Source organism: Zalophus californianus, chromosome 6 (assembly GCF_009762305.2).
Source record: "Zalophus californianus isolate mZalCal1 chromosome 6, mZalCal1.pri.v2, whole genome shotgun sequence".
Classification (NCBI taxonomy): Eukaryota; Metazoa; Chordata; class Mammalia; order Carnivora; family Otariidae; genus Zalophus; species Zalophus californianus.
In genome coordinates, this window is record NC_045600.1 from 30,068,307 (window position 1) to 30,092,776 (window position 24,470).

Sequence of the window (24,470 nt, forward strand, 5' to 3'; positions counted from 1 at the left end):
GGGAAAAGTTTTCAAAGGCATTTTAAAAATATACTTGAAAAGTTACAAGCCAACGCACAGGATATTTATTAAAAAAAAAAAAAAAAACACAAAACTCATTCATTTTACATTCACTGGCTGCCAAGCCTCGTGCTAAGCAACGAAGATATAAAGATTAGTAAAAAATGATCCCTGTCCTCAACCACACACTGTAAGATTTTTGTCATATATCACTTATAAGACAAACTGGACTTTGATTATTTTATTTTTAAAGATTTTATTTATTCATTTTAAGAGAGAGAGAGAGAGACAGAGAGCACAAGCAGGGGGAGAGGCAGAGGGAGAAGCAGACTTCCTGCTGAGCAGGGAGCCTGACTTGGGGCTTGATCCCAGGACCTGGAGATACGACCTGAGCTGTAAGGCGGACGCCCAACCATCTGAGCCACCTGGCACCCCTGATTAGTTTATTTTAGTTCTAACAACCATGTAATCTTCAAAGAGACTAATGAAAAAGGTAAAACAAATAAGGAGGTAAAGTGTTTCACAAAATGATTAAATAGAGGACAAGAGCAGGCGAACATGTGAAAAAGGCAATCTGCTTAATTTCTCTGAGTTCTGAGTCTTCACCTACCGAACTGGGATGAAAACAATTTTCTGGATTGTGGTGGTATTATGTATGTGAGAGCACTAATATGCTGTACAATACTGAACATTTACTAAATATCACAGAGATTATGACCATTTTTATTTATAAAGTAAAAACATAATACAGTCAATTGGAGAATTAAAAAATAAAAAAACTGTAAAGGAAAAAGTAAAAATTAAAAACACCTACAAAGCGTGCTAAACACACATTATCAAGGACTGTCTGAGAGGCAAGAGTTAAGAGAAATCTTATATTTCTAGGTTTCCGGGAACAAAACCTTTTCTTTACATAAAATAAATTATACCATTTTAAGTGTACAGTTACATGCATTTTGACAAATATGCACACCCATGTAATCACCACCACAATCTAGATCTAAAACTTTCCATCACCCCCAAAAATTCCTTCTTGTCTTTTGGCATTCAATCTCCACATCCTAAGGAATCACGAATCTGCTTTCTGTGGCTACAGACTAGTTAGATTTGTTTTAGATTTTATATAAATAAAATCATACAGTATGTACTCTTTTTATGTCTGGTTTCTTCTGCTGTGTATAATGTTTGAGATTCATTCATGTTGTGGTATCTAACAACAGTTCATTTCTTTCTACTGCTAAGTAATATTCTATCCCCACGTAGATATACCATAATTAGTATGTTCATCTGTTGATGGACATTTAAGTTGTTTCCAGTTTGGGGCTATTACAACTAAAACTGCTAGGCACACATGTGTGTAGACATAGACTTCCATTCTCTTACGTAATTATCTAGGAGAGGAATTGCTGGGTTGTACAGAATATGTATGCATATCCTTTCTTTTAATACATAAACTTATTGTTACTTTTGTGGGATGGGTTTTTTTGAGTATATAAATCATGAAATATGTGAGTATAATATATGAGTATGAACTTGGGAGATTACCAGGACCGATTTACAGATCTATCTTTTCTTGGCCCAAGAGTCCCTCGTGGGCAACCCAACATCTCGCTCAAAACTCAGTTAAGTGGTTGTTTCTGGCTACTGTACAGGTCGATCTCACCCTCCTCAAACGTGTATCAGAATTATGGAATTTCTCCAGGCTGCATTTGCGTTCTCTATCTTCCCCCCTGCCACCAGCTCTCCATGGCTCCCGGGTTCCTGATTCCAACTCCTTATCCCCACTGTTTGTCACTGTTGTTAGTCATGGCTAATGAGAGTGAGCTCTAGTGTGCAGCCCAAGTGTGCTGGGCCAAATATAAGGTAGAGAAACACTGTCACAGGCAATAATGCCATAGCCAAAGGAACATGTAAGGAAATGGACCTGGCAGCAACAGGGAAGAGCACCTGTAGGCAGAGACGGGGGCAAAGACCTAAGGTGTCAGAAAATCCCCTGTGCCTCAGTTTCTTCTCTGACAGCTGGAGAGGAAACACCTGTCATAATGTTTAGAATTAACTGAAGATGTTGACCTGGAGCTGTTAGGTAATCATGCTGTATAAAACAGAGTATTTCTTACATAGCAGATATATTAATCAGTGCCTTTTAAGAAATTCTAAAGTTTTAAAAACATTTTAATCTAAAGTCATCATCTTTTTCATTTAAACACACTGACTTGGCTCAAAACTGTAAAGCTAGTCTGAAGATAGACAACTCTATTTGTTCCCAAATATGTATTTTCTCCATGATCCTCAAAATAGTTTTCCATTTTCCACAGAGACTTTCAAATAATATATCCCTTGTCAGTAATCTCCTAAATAATACGGAACAGTGACTTTATTCTAACAGTTTAGATCACAGTAAAATCACTTGAGGAGTAATTTACCCTTTATTTGGGGGGAAAAAAGATTCAAACAGATTTGAGTACAACAGTTGCATTTTAATGAGGCTTATCATGTGGTCTTTGTCATCAGATCTGACGACTATTGTTCAGTGGAATGATTAGAGTAGCAAGTACCAGTACTTAATTTCCTAAAACAGTCTTGAAATCATCCAGGGCTCTGGATATGTATTTTGGGTCCACATTTTAATTTTATTACCCTACTAGGATTATTTAACTGAGGCTAAATCTGTCCTAACCATCTATTATTCTATGTAGCATGCTACATGAAGCTCATCGCTCAGTAACAGTAGCACTCACAACCCTCCTGAGATGTTTGTTTACCACACTGCACTGGGAGCTGGCTAACATTCCCCTACAGAAGAGGCTTGAATTACAATTATGTGAAATGTGAGGTCAAAACAAGAATTATATGGGCCAGAGAGCTTTGTTTCTAGTTTGTCACTGCTGACAGTTTTCCTCAAGTTCATGTCCAGATCAGTTACTCTCTGATATTAATATTCACATTTACCCTTAGAAACACAGGTTCAGGCTTCTAAGATCTAATATCTTGGCATAAATCATGTTCTTCTGTGTTTCAAATAATATTTCTCAAAAGGTTCCTAAGAAACGTAATTTGGAAGTCAAATGAAGAAGTGCCATTAAACACCAGTAATGCATTATAATTCTCCTCTTCTTACCTGATGAAGTTTAATGGACATGCGGATTCCCGGGACTACGACTTTCCTTAGCAATTCCATGTCAGCGAAGATCCATTCATCTCGAATTGAAGAAATACGGAAATCTCCCTTAAATAGGGCATGCAATCCATAGAGGAATGACTCTAAATTACTGTTAGGATTGGAGATAAAAATTTACATATTTTGACAAAGAACTTCCATTACACTGATTCTTACATGTGGTTGTGCATCAGAATCATCTGGGAGCGTTTTGCAAATACAGAGTCCAATGACTATACTAATGTTAGAACCCCTGAGTCAGAATCACAAGGGACAGGGGCCCATTGATCTGGGGCCCTTGTTCACGAACCACTATAGTAATAAGCCCATGAAAATAAACAATAGACAAAGAGTATATAAGTCACAAAAACTTAAATGGAAAACATGTAGTAATCACAAAAGAAATGTAAAATATATAGTATTTCTTAGTTCTAATTCATTCAGATGCATATATCAAGAAATTCAGCTTATATTTGTATTCCCAAAAATCTAATGTACTATATTAACTATATTAAAAGCATAAATGCTCTGGACAAAAACTACAAGGAAATATGGAAAAATAAAAAGAGGTAACTCATTAGAAAAATAGATGTAAAATAGGAGGAGACCAATCAAACTTTATGGGTGATTATTTTTAAAAATGTCTTAAATCCATTAAATTCTTATTATCAGTAGTTACCACACGTGTGATTTTTAAAAGCCAGCTATTAACCGCTTGGGAGAACTCAACTCTCAGAAGAGACTTTTGCAATAAATTAGCATAGAATGCTTCCATGAAAAGCTATTTCAGACTTTTCAGATCTACGTTATACAGCTTCTCCTACTCTCTTCCTGAAAACAGAAATGCCTTCCTTACCTGGACATATGGTGGGATGCGGTCCCCAAAGCTCTCCGTCCCAGAACGCAAAGTCCGTAACAAAGAGTCACCAGAGATGAATCTTTGTCAACATCCAGTGGCTTTAAAAAACAAAGAACATTAGTTATCAGAAAGGTATAAAGGTATTTAACAAATAGGAAGACAGTTAATAAAAATCAGAGAGGATGAAGAACTCAACTAAATTTCTAGGTCTTTAAATAGTCCTAATGACAAGAAACTTAACAAATCAGTTTAAAATGAAGTATGAATGTATATGAGGAGTTTCTTTGAAACCTTTAAATAAAATCTAATGCTTTATAATACTGGAACATACTTAAAAAAAGAAACACCTGACTTTTATAAAGTATTAGGATCTTAGCAAAACATCTCAAAGAAAATACTTACCGGCATACATCATTACTGATAATGTCCTCTCCTGAAAATACAATATTCTACCTATTAATTAGTTGTTTATGGACATAAGCTGGAGGCAGGCTATCAGCGACAGCTGCATTAGCCTACTAGCAACTATACCAGAGTAAAGAAAACCAAATTGATGGTTATCTGTGGAATACTGCTTCCCCCCAACCTCTGAATTTCTTTTTAACGAGTGAAGGTTCTCTTACCCAGATGGTCAGAAAGAAGAAGGTCTGGAAAAACTGACCTCATAATAACAAACGGGGATATTCTTTCCATCTCTGAAAAAATGGACTCAAAGAGTTACAAATAAAGTACACAACCTCTACCTTCGCTCTTCGGGAAGAGCAATACTCTATCCAGTTGAGGTAAATCACACAGAAACTCTCCCTGGATATGCCAGCCAGTCGATGGTCATAGTCTTCATCAATGTTTGGATTAAATGTTGGGTCCACATCAACATAATTTCGATCTGCACACAGACGTAGTCCTTCCTGCATTGTTTCATTGGCTAGCCACTCCTCCAGTTTAGAAGAAGTTGTAACATAGTAAATGATACCCTAAAGGGGGAAAGATTAAAAAAAAAAAAGCAAAAAACAAAACCCAAGTTACAGTTTGAATTAACTCTAATTCCTCATTAAATAAATTCCAATAATTTATACTGATTGTATAACTAAAAAATATTTTATTCTAGCTCAATACTCTAAGAAAACATTTTAGGAATGCCGTAAAAAATATACCTCAGGCCTTTCTGGATGAACACTTACTTTAATACTTTAAAAGTCACAACCATAAATTCATCAAGACAAATTCAAAACAATTCTATTGATCTCAGAGCTTTTGAATTTAGGACATTTTAAGGAGAGGTAGAAAAACTTTACTGTGATGCATTTCTCATAGAAAGTTATTAAATCATCTTGTGATGCTAAGTCAAGTTATGGAAATATAACAGTAAAGCAATAGAAATATACCTACTTAGAACCAGAGATACAAAATGCCACATACACACAGAGACAGAGAGCACGTAAAAATTGCAAAATCACTCTATTTAGCTTCCTGAGGTTGGGTTTAACCAACCATTAATAAGACTAACATTCATCCCAATCAGCACAAATAAAGTGGTACCTAGAGGTAGTAACACAGATATGGGTCACTAAAATTTAGCATACATTTCCCTCTTCAAAATACTGGCTCTGCCTGCATGCTGCCAAATCATAGCTTGCTGTAATCTTGTAATATCTTCAGCAAAAACAGAACACCTGTATAGTAAAGAACAAACCTAGCCCAACAGAGGTTTGGTCTTTGCCCTTGGGTGCTGGGAGGTAACTTCTATTCCCTTGCCTCTTCAGAGTCTTTGTTCCCCATGAGCTTACAGCCATGACCTCTGGAGGAGCTGGAAACTAAGGCTAGCCATGGGGGCAGTAAACCACATCAAGGTGACTAGACTCCAATAAAAACTCTACACACCAAGGCTCAGGTGAGCTTCTTTGGTTGACAACAGTCTGTGAGTACTGTCACACATTGTTGCTGGGAGGAATGGGCATTATCTGCACAACTGCACTGACAGGAGACAACTGGAAGCTCATGCCTTGGTGTCTCTGGACCCTGCCCTATACGCCTCTTCCCTTGGCTGATTTTAATCTGTATTCTTCCACCGTAATAAATCCTAACAATGAGTGTCACGGCTTTGCTGTGTTTTGTGAGTCCTTCTGGCAAATTACTGAACCAGAGACTAGTCCGTGGGGACCCAAAATTGCAGCTGGTGCTACAAGTGAGGGTGGTTTTGGAGACCTTCCAAATCTTGCAATACTTTTATTCAGGTTATTGAAAGCAGTGCAAAGCAGTGGTTAATAGCAAGGGCTCAGGAGCTGGACATGCCTAGAGTTTAAATCCCTAACTCCATTTGCTAAGTAGAGGACACTGGGCAGGTAACTTCTGATTCTTGTTTACTTGAAAAACAGAAATGGAATATTCCTTCAGAAAACTGCATAAGACATATATATGTATATGTATGCATATGTGTATTCCTTGGCCCAGTACCTAAAACATATAAGCTACATATGGTAGCTATTATTCATGAACAAATGAAGTAAGATCCACTAAAGAAAGACATAGCAATACCTTAGTAGGTATACTTCACTGACTTAATACTAGGGAATTTTTTTTTTTTTAAATAGACTCCAGCTGGGCATGGAGCCCAAAGTGGGGCCAAAATTCATGACCCTGAGATCAAGACCTGAGCTGAGATCAAGAGTTAGACACTTAACTGACCAAGCCACCCAGGCGCCCCAATACTAGAGAATTTATATCACCACTTAGAAGCAAAGCACAAATACATTAAAAAAAAAAAGTCTTTTCCAAGAAGAACTCAGAACTGTCAGAAGATCTACCTGGGCACACACCCTTACCTTGACATAGTAAGTGGTGAGGACTTTCCGAAGATCAAAGACTTGAAGCATAGAGGCAGCACTATTGTCAGTGATACTATAACCCTCCAGAATATACTTAGTGACTATCACTTCCCAAGCTAGCCAGCGCTGGCTAAATGCAGCATTAAATGAAAGCACATGAGGAATATGGCCAGGTTCACAACAGCAAAATCCTTCATCTTCTTCAACGCCTTCAGTAATGGCCTCCACTTCCCGTTGTTGACAGTAAGTACCTTAAAGAGAGAGAGAGACCACTGCATACAAAGAAGAAAAAAAACCATATGAAGTAGAAAATGAATGCTTCAAAGACACAAGAAATTTAGGGGGAAAAAAACAAAACACCTTTTATAGTAATCGAAAGTATGTGATTGATTTCCCTTGGAATGTTCACTAACAAACTGCAGGAAGCTCCAGAAACTAGGCATATTATATATTCACCTCCTGCAGAATCACTACATGAATTAGCACATTAAAGGTTCTGAAAATTTGTGCAGTTACCTTCTTAATTTTCAAGTACTGATCCCAAACTTTTCAAATTTGGGTTCACAATTGCATTCATATCAAACGAAGGCCAATGAGTAAAGGGACATCTCATGACGGTTTGAGTTCATTCAATAAGGGAAGAGTGGATTTAGAAGTGAATCACTGCAGGGCACACAATATAGACAGACATGCAGAACTCAAAAGAATGTGGGCTCCCTTTATCAGTACCATGTCCATGTGGCAAGCAGAAATATTATATACATATATTTGAATATATAAACTGTAATGGTTCATGATAATTTTATCTTAAATCCATGATTACTTTTTCTGTTGCCAATTCCAACAGTAATTGGATAAAATTACATTATTAGCATTTGAAGCTTACCTGCTGATAAAGTTTCAATTAGGTATGAGCTCTGATTATTCAACACTAGGAAGCAATTCTTTGAAGTTACATTCTTTTATACAAGATATCAAACATTCTCTGCATTAGTGTTACTGAAGTAAAAATACAAAATCAGAATAAATACAGAATTACACCCACAGCAATCTAGTGCCAGTAAAATACCATCTGTCACATTAATGTTTATTTTGTTCTATGGCCTTGCTTCCATTTAATTAGCAAATTCCTTAAATTCTGTAAGGACTATTTAAGCAAATTCCTTAAATGCTGTAAGGGTATTACACTTAATTTTATAAATGCACATATTGAGGTTATATTTTAATAACTTATATGGACTTCACAATTTTTTTTCCTTTAAAGAGAACATATACACCATCCATGTTTGAAAAACACTGCTTTTTTTTTAATATTTTATTTATTTATTTGAGAGAGAATACGAGTGAGGGAAAGGGCAGAGAGAGGGAGAAGCAGACTCCCTGATGAGCAGGGAACCTGCTGCGAGGCTTGATCCCAGGACCCCAGGATCATGACCTGAGCCAAAGGCAGATGCTTAACTGACTGAGCCACCCAGGCACCCCTGAAAAATGCTGCTTTGAGAGAAAATGATGCCATGAAAACTAAACCCAGGTGGTGGTGGTGCTTAAAAGAGAGGCAGAAGAGGTAGGCTGGGCCGGGCTAATGAGCTGTATTGTTTAGCACTCTAGAACTCTCAACAACTCTACGATTTCATTTCTTGTTTGATTACATTGTTGGGCACTTCCAGGACAATGTCACACAGTGGTGAAAAGAAAAACCCTGGCATGAACCAGACATTAACAGGAGTACCCGCTGCAGTTGATCATCACACATGATCATGACTATAGATCTATATATACAAACTTTTTTTTTCAGAATAAGGATATGTGTAATTTTATAAAGTATTTTTCAAACCAATAATGGAAATGAAATTCAATCAAATGTCTCCTGGCATCTTCTGAGAGGATCATATTTTGTTGTTTTTCTCCTATAACCTATTAAAAGATGAATTCTATTAATTTGTTTTCTAATACTTAATTTCAAAAATAAAAATGAAATGACAAGGGCTCAACTACTGAGAGGTACTTAAAAAAAAAAAAAGGACTGCTAATTTCTGCTTATTCTGGGTTCTGCAGATTTTTGCATCTAGAGTCTCATGTGAGTTATACTACACTTTATTTTTTAGCCAGTTTAACCATAGTTTGGCAGCAGTAGTACAGTGGCTCTGTAAAAAGCCTAGAGAGGTTTTCCTTCTTTATCCATGTGCTAGAATAGGGTAGAGAGGGCCAACAAATTATTCAGTTTCTAGAAGAAACATCCTGAGGCTGGGGTTTTAAAATCATGGCATGAAGCTGGGTCTGTTCCTTCGATTCTATGTGTTATTACTGCATTTTATTCATTTTGTCATCTTTCTGGAAGGTCAATCAAAGGTTTTTAAGTAAAGCAGATGACATAATGAGAGCTGTATTTGGTGCAGATCACTTTGTTAATAGTACATAGAAAAGATATGTGGCAAGAGGGAACTTGGAGATTTTGACATTTACTAAGACAGAATGAGATCCTTGTTCAGAGCAGAAGAAAGTGAACAGAGTAATTAATTAATGTGGGACGTTTTTACTCTACCATACAAATCCCAAGATTATTTTCTACCCCAACATGCCCAACATACCCAAAATAATACATTTTACTTAGGAAATGAAGTCAACGATAAGCATAGGAGTTAATATTGGCAACTGAAAAAAGAACTCTGAGACTCGGAGGGGGATTCTAGAATATCCATAAGGAACTATTACCAATTGTTTCCTGGACTAGCTATGTCTTTCAGTCACTTCATAGTGAATATTATCGGTAAAACTAAAACTGGCAGTTATGAAAACTAGACATGTTAAAAGTAATTTGAGTAAAAACCAAGAGGAATCCAATCAGCATAATACATTTTTGACCTATAAAGTTTGACCTGGAAAACTGTACTTGGTTGAAGTAACATTTACAAACAGAAAGTTAGCATTGTAGAAGCTTTAATAAAAAATTTTTGATAGACAAAAAATAACTGATAACTCAAATTTGAGATAAAATTTACATGGAAAAGAATATTGAGAATATAAGTAAAATAAAAACGGAAATGAAATAAATATAAAGGGATTTAACCAAGACATACAGGAAACTGATCAAGAAATTTGTTTAGCTAAATGTCACATGACATTTAGCATCCACTACAAGATACAATAAAAATCAATGAATTAAATTGGCTTAATGAAGAATACCCCAGAAAACACATCAAAATGCTCAGGGGATCCAAATATCTGCCTGGCAACATACTGACACTCTTGATTATTTTGAGAGGCAGGAGGTAGATGGGACAGGGAATAACACTCTGAAGGAAAGAAAATAACCAAAGATCACAAGATCTGAGCAAGAATATAATCAGACCTCATGAGAATTCTGGAATGCAGAGAAAGGAGTAACAGCTATATACTTACATCATTTAATCATTCTATAAAATTAACTAATTATTTATTATATGCTAACTGATGAAACAGCAACTAGATACACAGTAATGAATGAAGCAGATAGGATTCCTGCCCTTGAGGAGCTTATAATCTACAGCAAAGGTTTGCAAAATACAGGCTTGGGCCAAATCCAAGCTAAGAATGGTTCTTATATCTTTAAAGCATTGTTTAAAAAAAAAAAAAAAATCAAAGAAAAATATGGAACAGAAAATGTGCATGCCTCCAAAAGCCTGAATTATTTACCATCTGGCTCTTTATAGAAAAAGTTTGCCAACCCCTGGGCTAGAGAAGAAATAAACTTTAAACAAACACAAATAAATATGAAATTATGAAATTATAATTAAGCTAAGTGCTAAAGAGGTAAAAATGGCAATATGAGAGATAATCATGTGGGACAGGTGGTTAGAGAAGGCTTCTCTGAGAAAGTGATATTTAGGCTAAAGCTTAAAGATAATTAAGGAATTAGCCAGATGGAAGATTGGTGGGAGGAAGGGAGATGGCTGGTACTTTCTAGGCAAAGAGAAAGGCAGTAGGAAGTCCTTAGTAAAGAATTTAGCACAGCTAAGACCCTGAAGGAAGGCCAGTGTGGCTAGAGTGAGTGAGGATGAAGGTATAAAGTGGAGTTGGAGAAACTGGCAAAGACCAGATCACAGTGTGGCAGAGCATGTTAAGGAGTTTGAATTCTATTTTAAGTGCAATGGAAAGCCACAGACAATTTTAAGCATGAAAGGAACATGATCAAATCTGCCTCAAACAAAACAAAACCAAACAAAAAACCAAAAAAAGCAACACTATGGCTGAGTGAAGACTTACAGGTATCTCTTGCTATCCAAATCCACCACAAATTCAGATAGTAAAATATACTGTGTTCCCAAATCAGTTTGAGTTTTGTTTGGCGAATAGAATTTGAATGGCAAAATATTTGTCCAAAATTTCATTTGAATCTACTTGGTACCAGAGATTGAAAGTTGGGAGAGTAAGGATTTGGATCAGTTTCTGATTTGGAGAATTTCTGACCAATATGGTGAAATGAGCACGTCCTAAGAAGGACCCTCTTCCAATTCACACAGACAGAAATGCTACATAAAACAGCTTCCCCACACAATGGTTTAAAAAAAATAGAAAAAATAAAAAACAAAAAGGTGAAATCTTCAGGTACCAACAATTCAAAAAGACGTTAAAGTCATAGCAGTAGTAGGTGTAGTGGTGAGGTGAGGGATGCTGACTTTCAGATGAGTCCAGCTGGATTCGATGTGAACATCAGGTAAGACTCTAGAGAGATGGAATTAAGATCTTGGGCTCTGAAGGAGAGGCAGAAACAAACCATAAAACAAGAATAGGACATTTTGAAAGAGAGAGATTGGATGACAAATAGATCACAAATGATAACAAACATCAACATTTACTGCCTTAATTTGAATGCCATACAAGTACAATCTTATTTCCAGTGAATGGAGTAATTTTAGAAAAGTACTTGTTCCATTAACAAAGATATTACCTAACAAAGGTCCAAACCTTCTGATTCAACATCGGGATGAAAATAAAGCTATAGGGTTTAAGTCTGATTTGATCCTCTAGTTAGCCCATTTTAGGAGCCATCTTGGGCCTATCTGGTTTGAACTGGCTTCTTGTGGCTTCTTCGTTTTGGAGTACTGTCAGGATAGGCCTCTGACTTTCCTAAAACTGGCCCTGGCTTCCTCTTTACCGATCTCCAGGCATCCGCTTAGAACCTAACCAACTGCCCACTCTAACAGCTGTAGAGCTCTGTAAATGCACTAAATGCCACTGACTTGTTCCCTTTAAAACTGATTTTAATGTTATGGGAACTTCACTTCAAAACCAAAATTTGTGGAAGACAAAGGCTTGGTATCTACATGAAAGTACTTGGTTAGCTACACACAAAACACGGCATTCTATGCTCCAGCCATCTAACAAATGAACGCAACTTCTCACAAAGAGAATAGGAAGAGAGCAAGCACAAAACAACAGAAATGAAACATCACCAGGAAAATAGTGAGTTATGCAAGAATGATGCTACCTTCACGTATTTTAGCATACCACAAAAATGATTTTTCTCTGAATGTGAAATTTGGAAAAAAATCTAATAATTGCTCTTTTAACAACTCTTCTCATTCCACAACTCCAAACGACCTAATTTTATGCTAATTTTTAATTTGAGATGTAAACACATAAAACTCAGATGTCACGGGAATACGTTACAGAAATAAAAGGTGAGTATCTTACCTCTGAATTCAAGTCCCCGCAGCTGGAAAGTGACCAACCCATTGCCTATCTCTATAAGGTGTACTAATGCATTGAGGTAGTCAGAGGCAAGAATGAAACAGTCCCCTGTACTGTAGTTTCCCCATCGTCCTAGGAGCAAATCACCACAGAGACTGTGTTGTAGGGATCTAGTTAAATGTTCATAAAAGATGGAATTCAGATTGTTGTCATCTGATCCTATAAGAGGGAATTAAACATGTTACATTTTACCCTAAGTCTTCAGTATATCAACAAAATATTAAAATATTAAAACTAATTTCCAGTTAGGATTGTATCTATATTTTCTTGACAAGGAAAATAATATTAACAGCCTTACAATTCCAATATAAAAATGAAACACAGGGTAACGAGAAAAGTTTCAGAATTTAGAGTTAGAAGTCACATAACTTCTCTGATCTCTGACCCCCATCCATAAAATGTGGGAACTAGATTAGATGAAATCTAAGGATTTTCACCTCTTCAATAACCATGACCTCTTCTATCACTATTCAATGAACTCCAACTTATAATGAAAACCACGTAAGAGAAATGAACAAGATAAAAGGAATTCAGGATTAGAACAAAAAGATACATTAAAAAAGAAAGTGTGTAAAGGAATACAAAATTTGAACAAACAAGACAGTCCAAAATGAATAGAAGCTGGTCAAAAAAAAAAAAAACAACACAAAAACCCCAAAACAACAAAAAACCCCTGAATATTGAGATGGCTAAAACTAGATTAATAGAAATAAACTATATATATAGAAACAGCAGCAAAGAACCTATAAAATTTATTAGAGTCATTCTTTAAGAAAAAAAATTGGGATAAAACTAGCCATCTTTAGAAGTAACCCATCCAAAGCAAAATCTGTAAACAGGTACCCATAGTATAATACTGGAGGAAAGCAAAATACACAAAGCTTACTATTTTAAACTCAGCCTACAAAATAAAATAATGAAAAGGGTACTCCAGATACTAATTCAGTAAGATGGTCATTATCTAATGCCCTGTCTGCTCATTTCAGAAGTATGCATATTAATTCAGGTCTTTTTGATATGCAGGATGGCATCATTAGCATCATGAGAATTCTAAGCCCCTTATACATGGACATATTAGAGCTGGGATGGTTGTTTATCTACCAGAATGTGATAATGACAGGCATTATCAAGTAACTAGTCCTCTTTAATCCAATTTTATAATTATAAAACTATCTGATTATTGTTAATTTAGTTTCTCAAGTAGAACAGTTGAAGGAATCAGCATTTGAAGGAATCTGAGAGTCAAATGGATACAAATGCTCCAGTCTATCTGAGAGTAAGATTTCTTTTAGTAAATTAATACATTGGAATTCTGGTTAATTTCTTATGGTTGGATTAGTGAGATTCACCCTCTGTGTGTCAGATTACTAACAGGTAGGTGGACAAAAGGATGTTTCCCAAATGATGAAACTAAGGAACCACACTTTAGACAATGGAACCACCACCAAAATGCCATCCACTGAAACTCTACCTCGAGGGCCATTTGGCTGCCCCACATGACATCTCTACAATCAACAAACTAAATGAAATTAAATGAACATTTACCTAAACATTCGGAGAAGCGGGAGAAGCAAATATATTAATACACCTGTTGGTTAGATTGCATACTCTTCAAGAGTATGCTAATTTTTAAGAGTATGATTATTTTTGGTGATGTGGAAAACATAGTAATTTTCATTACAAAAATATTATATTTACACATAATGGATTTATTGTTGCTAATCTCCCAAATACACTTGACCAGTTTTACTTTAACTGTTCTACTTTTTAAACTATGTAAGAACAATCTTTGAATGACATTTTTTTTATTCCTATGAACATTCTTAAAATGCATTTTATAAAAGATGGGTTAGATACTTGAATTCACACTTTGCTAAAGCAGAACAAGAAGCAAAGGATATATAGTCTTTAAAAAATGATCACTTGGAACTCACAAAGGATTCCCAACTAGTTGGGAGTGAAATATATATATAACAAATTCCTTAGACTTGCTTCTTTACTCACAGAGCTTTTACCTGGATTTCTATCAAGCTGGGAAGCCAATCTGGTATTTGAATGATCCACCCGTTTTGTGCTGAAGAAGGCAAAACAGAACATTTTTGGTAACCTTTAATTAAAAAGAAGAAAACTGTACAATATAAATGATAAAGATTATCACTTCATGAATATCTCTGAGAAAAACCTATGATTGGTATATATTGATAAAATTCCTCATGAGCATACTTTTAGGGGTAAGGTTTTTTTACTTGCCCACCTCCATCATACATAAACATACAGTTTTTACCTAACTGGTGTTTCACTGAACAGGGTAGAAAGACATTAATGAGTTTAATGCCCCCCCCCAAATTGATCAGGATGAAACATGTGTCCTACATGCAGTTCTTAGAAATACACAGTGCATGAAACATTCTGTGCAAGGAGAAGGTGCATTTATTAATGTCCAGTGGTAGAGTGTTCTTAGAACAGTGGTTTCCAAAATATGGTCCACAGAACCCAAAGCAGGGGACTCAAGATCCTTTTAGGGAGCTTTCCAGATGAAAATGATTTTCATAATAATACTGAGCTGTTGTTCACTTTTTCACTGTGTAGACGATTGCATTAATGGTGCAAACGTAATAGTGGGTAAAACTACGGGCACTTCAACATGAATCAAGACAGTGGCACCAAACTGTATTTTGCACTGCCAAATATGCACAAGAAAAAATAAACAAAAATTCGAGTTTTGCTTTAAAATGTCTTTAATGAAGCAATAAAAAAATTAATTTTATTAAATCACAACCCACCACTCAGTAAAGTCTTTTTAATATTGTGTGTAGCAAAATACTCATAAAGCATTCTGCTGCATTCTGAAGTAGGATGGTTGTTTCAAGGGAAAGCATTCATGTAGTTACTTGAATTCCAAGCTGCACTAGCTCTTTTTTTCATAGAACACCATTTTTACTATGATTATTCAGACTTACATACTTGACAGACATTTCTCAAAAATGAAGAAAGTGAGTCTGTCCTGTCGCAATAACAAAATTAAAGTTTCTAAGCAAAAATTAGAATTTGGGAAAATGTATATATATATTTATCAACAAGCTTGATAGCTTAGTAATACTTAAAACACTTTTCTTTAGAGATTGGTGGGGATATGAATGAATACATTTTTTTAATATTATATAATGAAATGTATCAAGATCTTGACCAAAATCGAGAATTGTTAAGATCTACATTACCCAGTGAACCAATATTTTCTAAATGATCAATAAATGGGTAAAAGATCCATTCAAAGTTTAACAATTATCAGTGGATTTTGATGTAACACAGTTCCAAAAATTCATGGGGCCAAGGGCAGGCCGCCCCAAGATGGGCCACTTTGACATGAACATTATTTTGAATTAAAATCAATCAAGGGGCGCCTAGGTGGCTCAGCCAGTTAAGTGTCTGCCTTCGGCTCAGGTGATGATCCCAGGGTCCTGGAATTGAGCCCCGTATTGGGCTCCCTGCTCAGCAAGGAGCCTGCTTCTCCCTCTCCCTCTCTGCCTCGCTCCAAATAAAAAAAATCTTTCAAAGAAAATAAAAAATAAAAGCCATCAAAACTCAGCAGATTCAGGAAAAGACCTTTACCTCCCCCTCAACTGCTTGCTTATATCACAAAGAAAGCTATTAACAGAGATTCCTCTTTACCTAAGAAACTTATCTATAAAATGGGGTAACCTTTGTTTTCCAAACACCTCCTTTCACCTTCTTGCTAATGATCTTTCTCCCCTTTGTATCCTAAGACCCTTACCCCACTCCTTAATTCACAGAAGCATCATGTTACCTGTCTTTGGAATTTCCATGTCTGTGTGGATTCCCCATATGTGCACATTAAATTTGATTTTCTCCTGTTTATCTGTCTCATGTCAATTTGATTCTTAGTTGAACTGGAAGGACTTTGAAGGGCAGAGGAAATACTTCCTCCCCAACAATAGATATGGTTTTAGACTCTATACTGCAACTAATTTTTAGGAACTACCATGTGTCGACTTTTAGTGAAGGATCAAAGAAAAATATCCACAATTGTCTAAAAAGGCTATTACAATACTTCTTTTCTAACTATGTGTCTGTGTGAGGCCAGATTTTCTTCATATACTTCAACTAAAACAACATATTGCAACAACAGATTGGCTGCAGAAGCAGACAGGAGAATCCAGCTGTCTTTTACTGAGCCAGACACTAAAGAGATTTATAGAACTACAAAAACAGTGACACTCTTCTCACTGATTATTTTTGGTGATGTGGAAAACATAGTAATTTTCATTACAAAAATATTATATTTACACATAATGGATTTATTGTTGCTATTTTTAAACTAATTAATAAACATTTGAATTTTTCTGAGTGTTGATTTCTAATATAGTAACTATCTGTAGATAAAACCTGTATCAACAAAAACTCGTTGGAGACTTTAATAACTGTGAAGAGAGTAAAGGGGTCCTGAGACCAAAACTGTCGCCACAGACATTATTTTGGGCTCAATTTAAGTTAGCTGAGAACAGAATATAAATAACACTGAAATTCATAAAAGAGAAACACCATGTATGGTTTTAGATGAAAGACCAGAGCAAAAGCTTCAAATCCCCAAGCTAGTCCATTGTTTAAAACGTGAGACTACTACTTTCATTTATTATATACACTAACTTGTAGAAGTATAGAAAGAAAGGAAGCAGTCAAGGAGATGGCCTGTAGAATTAAAAAGTAATATAAGCTCTTTCTGAATCAATATGTTAATACATGTTAAGAGCCTTAATATGTTTAGGCTCCATGACTCAGTAATTCCCCTTTTGAATAATCTTGATTAAATTTAAAAAAAGAAAAGAAAAGAAAGAAATTTGGAGAGATTACATAAAGGATAGTTAGCAGGCATCAGATGAAACATTTAGCCAAAGGAACTAAATCTAAATGGAGAAAATACTTTATGCACAAAGATGGTCATTAAAAAATTATCCTCTTGAAAAACCAGAAATAATCTACAGAAAATTTAGCTCTGCAAATAGCTACTTCTAAGAAAACTATGAGATAATTATGACTGCTATGATGAAATAACATTGTATAATAGCATAAAGTCTCAGAGTAGTATTAATGTGGGACCAACTCAAAGAAACAGCATTAAAAGAAAAAAGACAGAAAAATTAGTATATTCAACATAAACTAGGTTTTAAAAAAATCTTAGAAAAACTGGCAGAGAAAAATATAGTTATTCTGACTCTTCTAATTTTATATGATTTTGAAACTTCAAGAGCATTTATAATAGTTTTAGCAAAATATTTCAACACAAAAAATTATTGTAATAATTCTGTTGATAGTTTTTATTATTAAAGAATAGATAAAATCAGCTTTCAAATGTTTTATTGTACTCACTTATAGTCTCTCTCCCAGAATTTCACAGGTCGAACATATGAAGTGATGAATATTGCACTTCCCAGAAAGGGATTTAGTGGAGTAGAAAAAAAGGCAGATACAGCAGCCTGAACAAACAACATGGCTGAATCTATGAAAAAACTGGTTAAGGATTTTTAATATTCATTTGAGTGAGTGCACGTGTGTGCGCACACACACAAACACACACACAAATACATCTCACAAACATACTGTGTTTACAGCAATGAGAACAATATGGTTCATCAGAGGAACACAAAAGAGGGTGTCATTGGACAATATAAGGAGGTACAAGCAGAAAGACACAGCGAGGAAAAGTACACCCTGGCATGATGCTTTGAAGGGAGTCAAATAAATATTTGCTAATATGTATTTGGTAAAAGTCCATACGTTAAGTCTTGAATAAATATGCTTGGGTTTAATTTTCCAAAAGATCAAACTAAAATTTACAGATACAAAAAGTCTGCTTTTCAACATCAATGTGGTCACTACCTTTACTTTTATTTAGATAGTACTTTTAAGAAATGATAAGAATAGAAAATTTTAAACATTTAAACATTTTAAACATTGTTCAATTACAATCATATGATTATGAAAAATGTACTTTCATTCGTTTAAAAATATTTCTAAACATTTTGTATTTATTTAAAAATTCCTAGACTTTAATGCTTACATATGTAAACATAAAATTTTAAATCAGCATTACTTAATTATAAAATCTTAATACTGTCCTCATGTGCAGATGATCTGTGGGTCACAAATGTTAACACAAATTAAACAATCAAAATAGGTACAGACAGGGACTCAAAGGACTGAGAATATTTGATAATTTACCAACTAGCAATCTATACTCTATGCCTATAAAAGGTTATGCCTACAAACCAACATTCTCATCAAGGATGTGACTGCCCTTTCTTATACAAGTTTTATTAGAAGGATACGGGGCACTGCAAAGGGCTGAGCAAAAGCATGGAAAGCAGAGCCCCATGTAATCTGCCATGGGGCAATGTAAGTGTAAACAAACTGCAATTTATAAAGGAGTTCCCAAAGCTGTAGGAGGAAAAGAAAAACAATCAGTAAAAAACTTATCATCAGACACTTCAATTAGAAAATGAAAGACCTCTAAAATGTATTGTTTTTCTGATAGGAAAATGGCATTGAAATTATTCGCCATTTGATAAAAGGAAAAGACGTGTCAACTGCCAAAACACTGAATATATATTTAAGTGCAGACAGCTAGCTGATTTTTGGACTTGTGTTTCCTCTGTTTAAAAAACTCTATGCCCGGGCACCTGGGTGGCTCAGATGGTTAAGTGTCTGCCTTTGGCTCGGGTCATGATCCCGGGGTCCTGGGATCGAGTCCCGCATCGGGCTCCCTGCTCCCTGGGAGCCTGCTTCTCCCTCTGCTTCTCTCTCTCTCTCTCTCTCATGGATAAATAAATAAAAATCTATAAAAAACAAAAAAACAAAAAACTCTATGCCCTCTACTGGTTATAGTACTACTACTACAAGCAAAACATAGAAAGGTAGGAAATCTAGGTGTTTATAAAGCTTAAGAAATTCATACATATTTTTATTCCAGGACACATTTTCCTCAAGTTTAGTGCTTTGAAAACTGAGTATGTTTTAAATGCAATGTCAAAAGAAATTTGAAAGCAGCCAGGTAGGAAATAAAGTTGTAATACGGTTGTCACTGCCTGTCTGCCTAAGGATTTAGTAGTGCACATCAGGCGTCTGTTCTTAATCCCAATTGTGACTGTCAATGGAAACACAATACACACTTTAATTTTCTGTATATTAGGATTTGTTTTGTTGCTGAACATGTCTTCAACACTGAAACAGAATGACTGTGTTTGCACAAAACTGCCTCTGTAGCTCAGGCAGTGTGAGACCCACCTCACAAAACAGACAGGTTCTTAGGGGCAAGAGGTTCACACTAATTTGGTGCTGTGATTCGGGCACTAAACACCTCGTACTTAAATTGTTCAACGAATTGCAAATGAACCAGTTTAACTTCCAATTTAAAAAAGAAATTACAACTTCAACCAATTACAAAATGCAGATGGATGCCTGCATTCTTTGCCATGATTCAAAATTATGCCGGTAATCCTTAATGAGGATGTGATCAGGATGACAGAAGTAAAGGCAGCATTTAGATTATCAAGATGCCATTATAACTGCCTGAAAGCAGTACTTCAGAAAACTTCAGATTCTAAATGTGAACCAGACTGAACTCAAATTTTGACTGTAATGTTGAAGAAAAAATGATACGCATTACAAAGTTAAGTGGTTAGTGGGTAAAAGCACTTTTGTACACATTCATAGTAATTTCTTCCTGTAAGATTATTTAATTGGTGGTGCCTCTTACAATGATATCTTAAAAAATTTATCGAGAGATCCCTTGAAAATTACTTGCTTACTACCACTGTTATGTTCTATTAGCTAACCTCACACAATGCAAAGTCCTTAAGGGCAGAGCTTTCCCTCTGTGCTCGGTGATGTAGCCTAAGCATCTAGAACAGTCCTGGAGCATTGGTATGCTCTGAAGGACAATCTGCTTAACAAACAAAAGTATTAAGAAAATCCAAACTAATGCAAATTAAGTCTATTTCAGAGATGCTTTCTATTTTACTGAAACTTTCACTTTTTTCCCAACTAGTATACAATTTCCAACCTAAATATTTAAATTTGTGAGAAACCACATGCTTCTTTATACAAACAATTCTTTGATTAACTTTCTGGCTTCCTCCTTTGGTTAGCCATGCTCACTAGAAGAGGAAATAAATGATAAAAATGCATACAAATTAGTGATTGAACAAATATAACACTACAGTATTTTAGAAACTACTTAGTACAGTATTTAGCCCAATATTTTGAAATTGACTAACACTAAAACCTTGTTCAGATTAATGGTTTTCCATTTGTACTGTTCCCATCCTAGGTTAGACCTCTATCACATCTAAATTACTGTCAACAGTCTCTTAAACTGTTCTCCGTACCTTTAGGTTCTCTCTTCCCCAATTCATCCCAAATTTGGCTGACCAGGCTAACTTGCCTAAAACTGGGCTTTCATTGTGTTTTGTAGCTGTCATATGCTTCAGCTCTCTGTTACCTATCAAATGGGATAATATATGTCAAAGGCCTTTGTATGTGGTCAGTGTTAACATGAAATCTAAGCTCAATTTAACTTAGAAATAATCTGACTCACAACCTATTTCATTTAGAAAGGTAGTATGGTTCAGCAAAAAGATTCTTAGAAAGGGAGGCAGAGGACCCAGGTTTTGCCATCTCATTTGCAAAAGGACTAAAAGTACTTCTCTTAGGGGTGGATAATAAATCTTAGAAACATTTCATAATTTTCAGAGTATTCTGTAAATGTCAACATCAAACTAGTTCTGATTCCTCCCACACGGCCTCACTGGCCTCAGTATCTACCATCTTCATTCAGCTATCAGGTTATTTCCTCCCTCCATCTATCCAGCAGCCCACAGCCCAGTTCCATTATTACCATGTCTATTTCTAGAATTATTCAAAACCACACCCACTTTTGGAAGATCCTATATATTTAAAAATACATAGCTAATGGTGTTTCTCTAATTTTTCTATATAACTTAATCTTATCTCCCCACCTATAGCAAGAAATATGTCTTTTATGGATCATAGTGACTAGCACTGTTTAGGGATTCTAAAATTCTTCTAAAATAACTGGTTGATTGAAGAAAGATATTACTTAAAAGATAATGAAGCAAATGAAATGCAAGTAGAATCCTCACTAAACAGTATATTAGTCAGGGCAATAATACTTTTTACAGATAGGGATATTCCTTTCAGTAATAAATTACCTTGTTGAAGAGTATGGACATGAAGAAGAGATCCAACAGCATGGTCTCTGAAAATGCTTCATAGTCAATTTTGAAGAACAGCACAGTAAAGATGACTGTGACATACTGATATGTAGGGCTGCTAAAAGAGGACCGTAGCAACTTCAGACCAGCAATGGTGATCATTAAAGCACCTAATCTATGATATAAAGAAAGCAAAACTCATCAATGACTGAGAACTTCAGAAAAATCACCATTTCATTAACTATGCTTATAAAATATATCTATCAAATGTAAACTTCTGAAAATCATTTCTACAGCTAGGCAAATCGCATCCTAAAAAATAAACTATTATAGTATTTCCTTTTAACAATATGTAATATGGTTCTTATTCCTTTATATAAATAAGCATGTTTAAAAAAATAAGTAACAGTATTGCAATTCTAATATATGGTTCTCCAGTTTCTGGATATTTTTATTGCTTTAGTATTAACAGCATTTAGCATATAAAAAACATGTATTAAGGCTTACCCAACATGTACCTAGCCTAGTGGGTAGGCTTATAGGATGACTACACAGGCAAGTGACCACCTCTATAGCCTGATTTACAAAATACACAAAAACAGACATCTCTCAAACTTACCACCTAATATTAAAAATTAATTTTATTTAATAAATGTCCTCTCATAAAATATTAGTTGAGGATAAGATGTCTGGAGTAGTGTGATACACAAGAGCAGAAACAGATATTCAGGCAAGGGAAGTTAAAGACACAATTTCACCTGAATTTTTTTTATCTCATAGTGCATTGCACCAAAGAGACAATTATTTCCTACTTGATCAATGTATTAGGACATTGCTTATGACAGCCCCTAGAAGTTAAACATAGATGAGAGGAGTATTGTACTTACTCTGTATCCAGTTTTTTTGGACTAGCAATTGTCTCTGCACTGTTACTAAGTTCACTGAGAACAATCAATGGATAGATGATATTCTTCTCCACAAAAAGAAGCCACACATGAAGTTTCTCAAACCACATCATAGTGGCTGCATCTAACAAAGCAATATAAGGAGATCACATTATCTAATGTATAAAATATAGGCATACCTCATTTTTATTGTGCTTTACTTTATTCCGCTTTCCAGATACTGCATTTTTTATAAATTCAAGTTTTATGGAAACCCTGTGTTGAATAAGTCTACCAGCACCATTTTCCAATAGCATTTGCTCACTTCATGTCTGTCACATTTTGGTAATCCTTGCAATATTTAAAGCTTTTTCATTATATTTGTTATGGTGATCTATGATCAGTGATCTTTGATGCTACTGTTGTATCTGCTTTGGGATAACATGAACTGCACCAATATAAGATGGCAAACTTAACCAATAATGTATGTGGTCTGACTGCTCTGCTGACCAGCTGTTCCCCCATATCTCTCCCTCCTTTCAGACTTCCCTATTCCCTGAGATTGAAATTAGGCCAATTAATAACTCTACAATGGCCACTTATAAGTGTTCAAGTGAAAGGAAGAATTGCACATCTCTCATTTTAAATCAAAAGCTGGAAATGATTAAGCCTAATGAGGAAGGCATGTTAAAAGCTAAGATAGGAGCGCCTGGGTGGCTCAGTTGGCTAAGTGTCTGCCTTCAGCTCAGGTGATGATCCCAGGGTCCTGGGATTGAGCCCCACGTTGTGTTCCCTGCTCAGCAAGGAATCTGCCCCTCCCCTTCCTTCTGCCTCTGCCCCCAACTTGTGCGCTCTCAAATAAATAAAATCTTTAAAAAATAAAAATAAAATAAATAAAAAATAAAAGCCAAGACAGGCCAAAACCTAGGCCACTTGTGCCAAACATTCGCCAAGCTATGACTGCAAAGGAAAAGTTCTTTAAGGAAATTAAAAGTGCTGCTCCAGTGAACATACAAATGATAAGAAAGTGGAACAGTCTTATTGCTGATATGGAGAGAGTTTTTGTGGTCTGCACAGAAAATCAAACCAGCCACATTCCCTTAAGCCAACACCTAATCTAGAGCAAGGCCCTAACTCTCTTCAATTCTGAGACAGGTGAGGAAGCTGCAGAAGAAAAGTCTGAAGCTAGCAGAGGTTGGGTCATGACGTTAAAGGAAAGAAGCCGTCTCCACATCAAAGTGCAAGGTGAAGCAGTAAGTGCTGATGGAGAAGCTGCAGCAAGTTATCAAGAAGATCTAGCTAAGATCATTCATGAAGGTGACTGCAGATTTTCAGTGTAGACTAAATAGCCTTCTGTTGGAAGAAGATGCCATCTGGGACTTTCATAGCTAGAGAGAAGTAGACACCTGGCTTCAAAGCTCCAAAGGCCAGGCTGATTCTCTTGTTAGGGGCTAATACAGCTGGTAACTTTAAGTGGAAGTCAGTGCTCATTTACTATTCCAAAAATCCTCAGGCCCTTCAGAATGATGCTAAATCTACTCTGCCTGTGTACTACAGATGAAACAACAAAGCCTGGATGATAGCACATCTATATATGACATAGTTTACTGAATATTTCAAGCCCACTGCTGAGGCCGACTGCTCAGAAAAAGAGATTCCTTTCAAAAGAATGCTCTAAGCAATTTTACTAAAAGTCCCAGGAAATTTGCTTTGGGAATGCATAGTCAAGTTTGATATAGAAAGCTTTTAAAAGCTTCAGAGTTCTCT

General features: G+C 35.6%; 1 protein-coding gene across 6 annotated transcripts in view; it reads right to left on the reverse strand.

Annotated features, from left to right (window-relative positions):
* The window catches only part of PCNX1 (pecanex 1), a 152,613-nt gene that overhangs the window by 11,886 nt on the left and 116,257 nt on the right, over positions 1-24,470 (reverse strand). For all 6 annotated transcript variants that reach the window (XM_027572187.2, XM_027572186.2, XM_027572189.2 and 3 more), the window contains 10 exons: positions 22,707-22,848; positions 21,817-21,994; positions 18,916-19,024; positions 17,957-18,086; positions 14,587-14,645; positions 12,515-12,730; positions 6,839-7,092; positions 4,760-4,990; positions 4,014-4,114; positions 3,119-3,269 (listed from right to left, as the gene is read on the reverse strand). In XM_027572187.2, the coding sequence (XP_027427988.1) occupies positions 3,119-3,269; positions 4,014-4,114; positions 4,760-4,990; positions 6,839-7,092; positions 12,515-12,730; positions 14,587-14,645; positions 17,957-18,086; positions 18,916-19,024; positions 21,817-21,994; positions 22,707-22,848 (1,571 nt within the window). The remainder of the gene's footprint in view (positions 1-3,118; positions 3,270-4,013; positions 4,115-4,759; positions 4,991-6,838; positions 7,093-12,514; positions 12,731-14,586; positions 14,646-17,956; positions 18,087-18,915; positions 19,025-21,816; positions 21,995-22,706; positions 22,849-24,470) is intronic.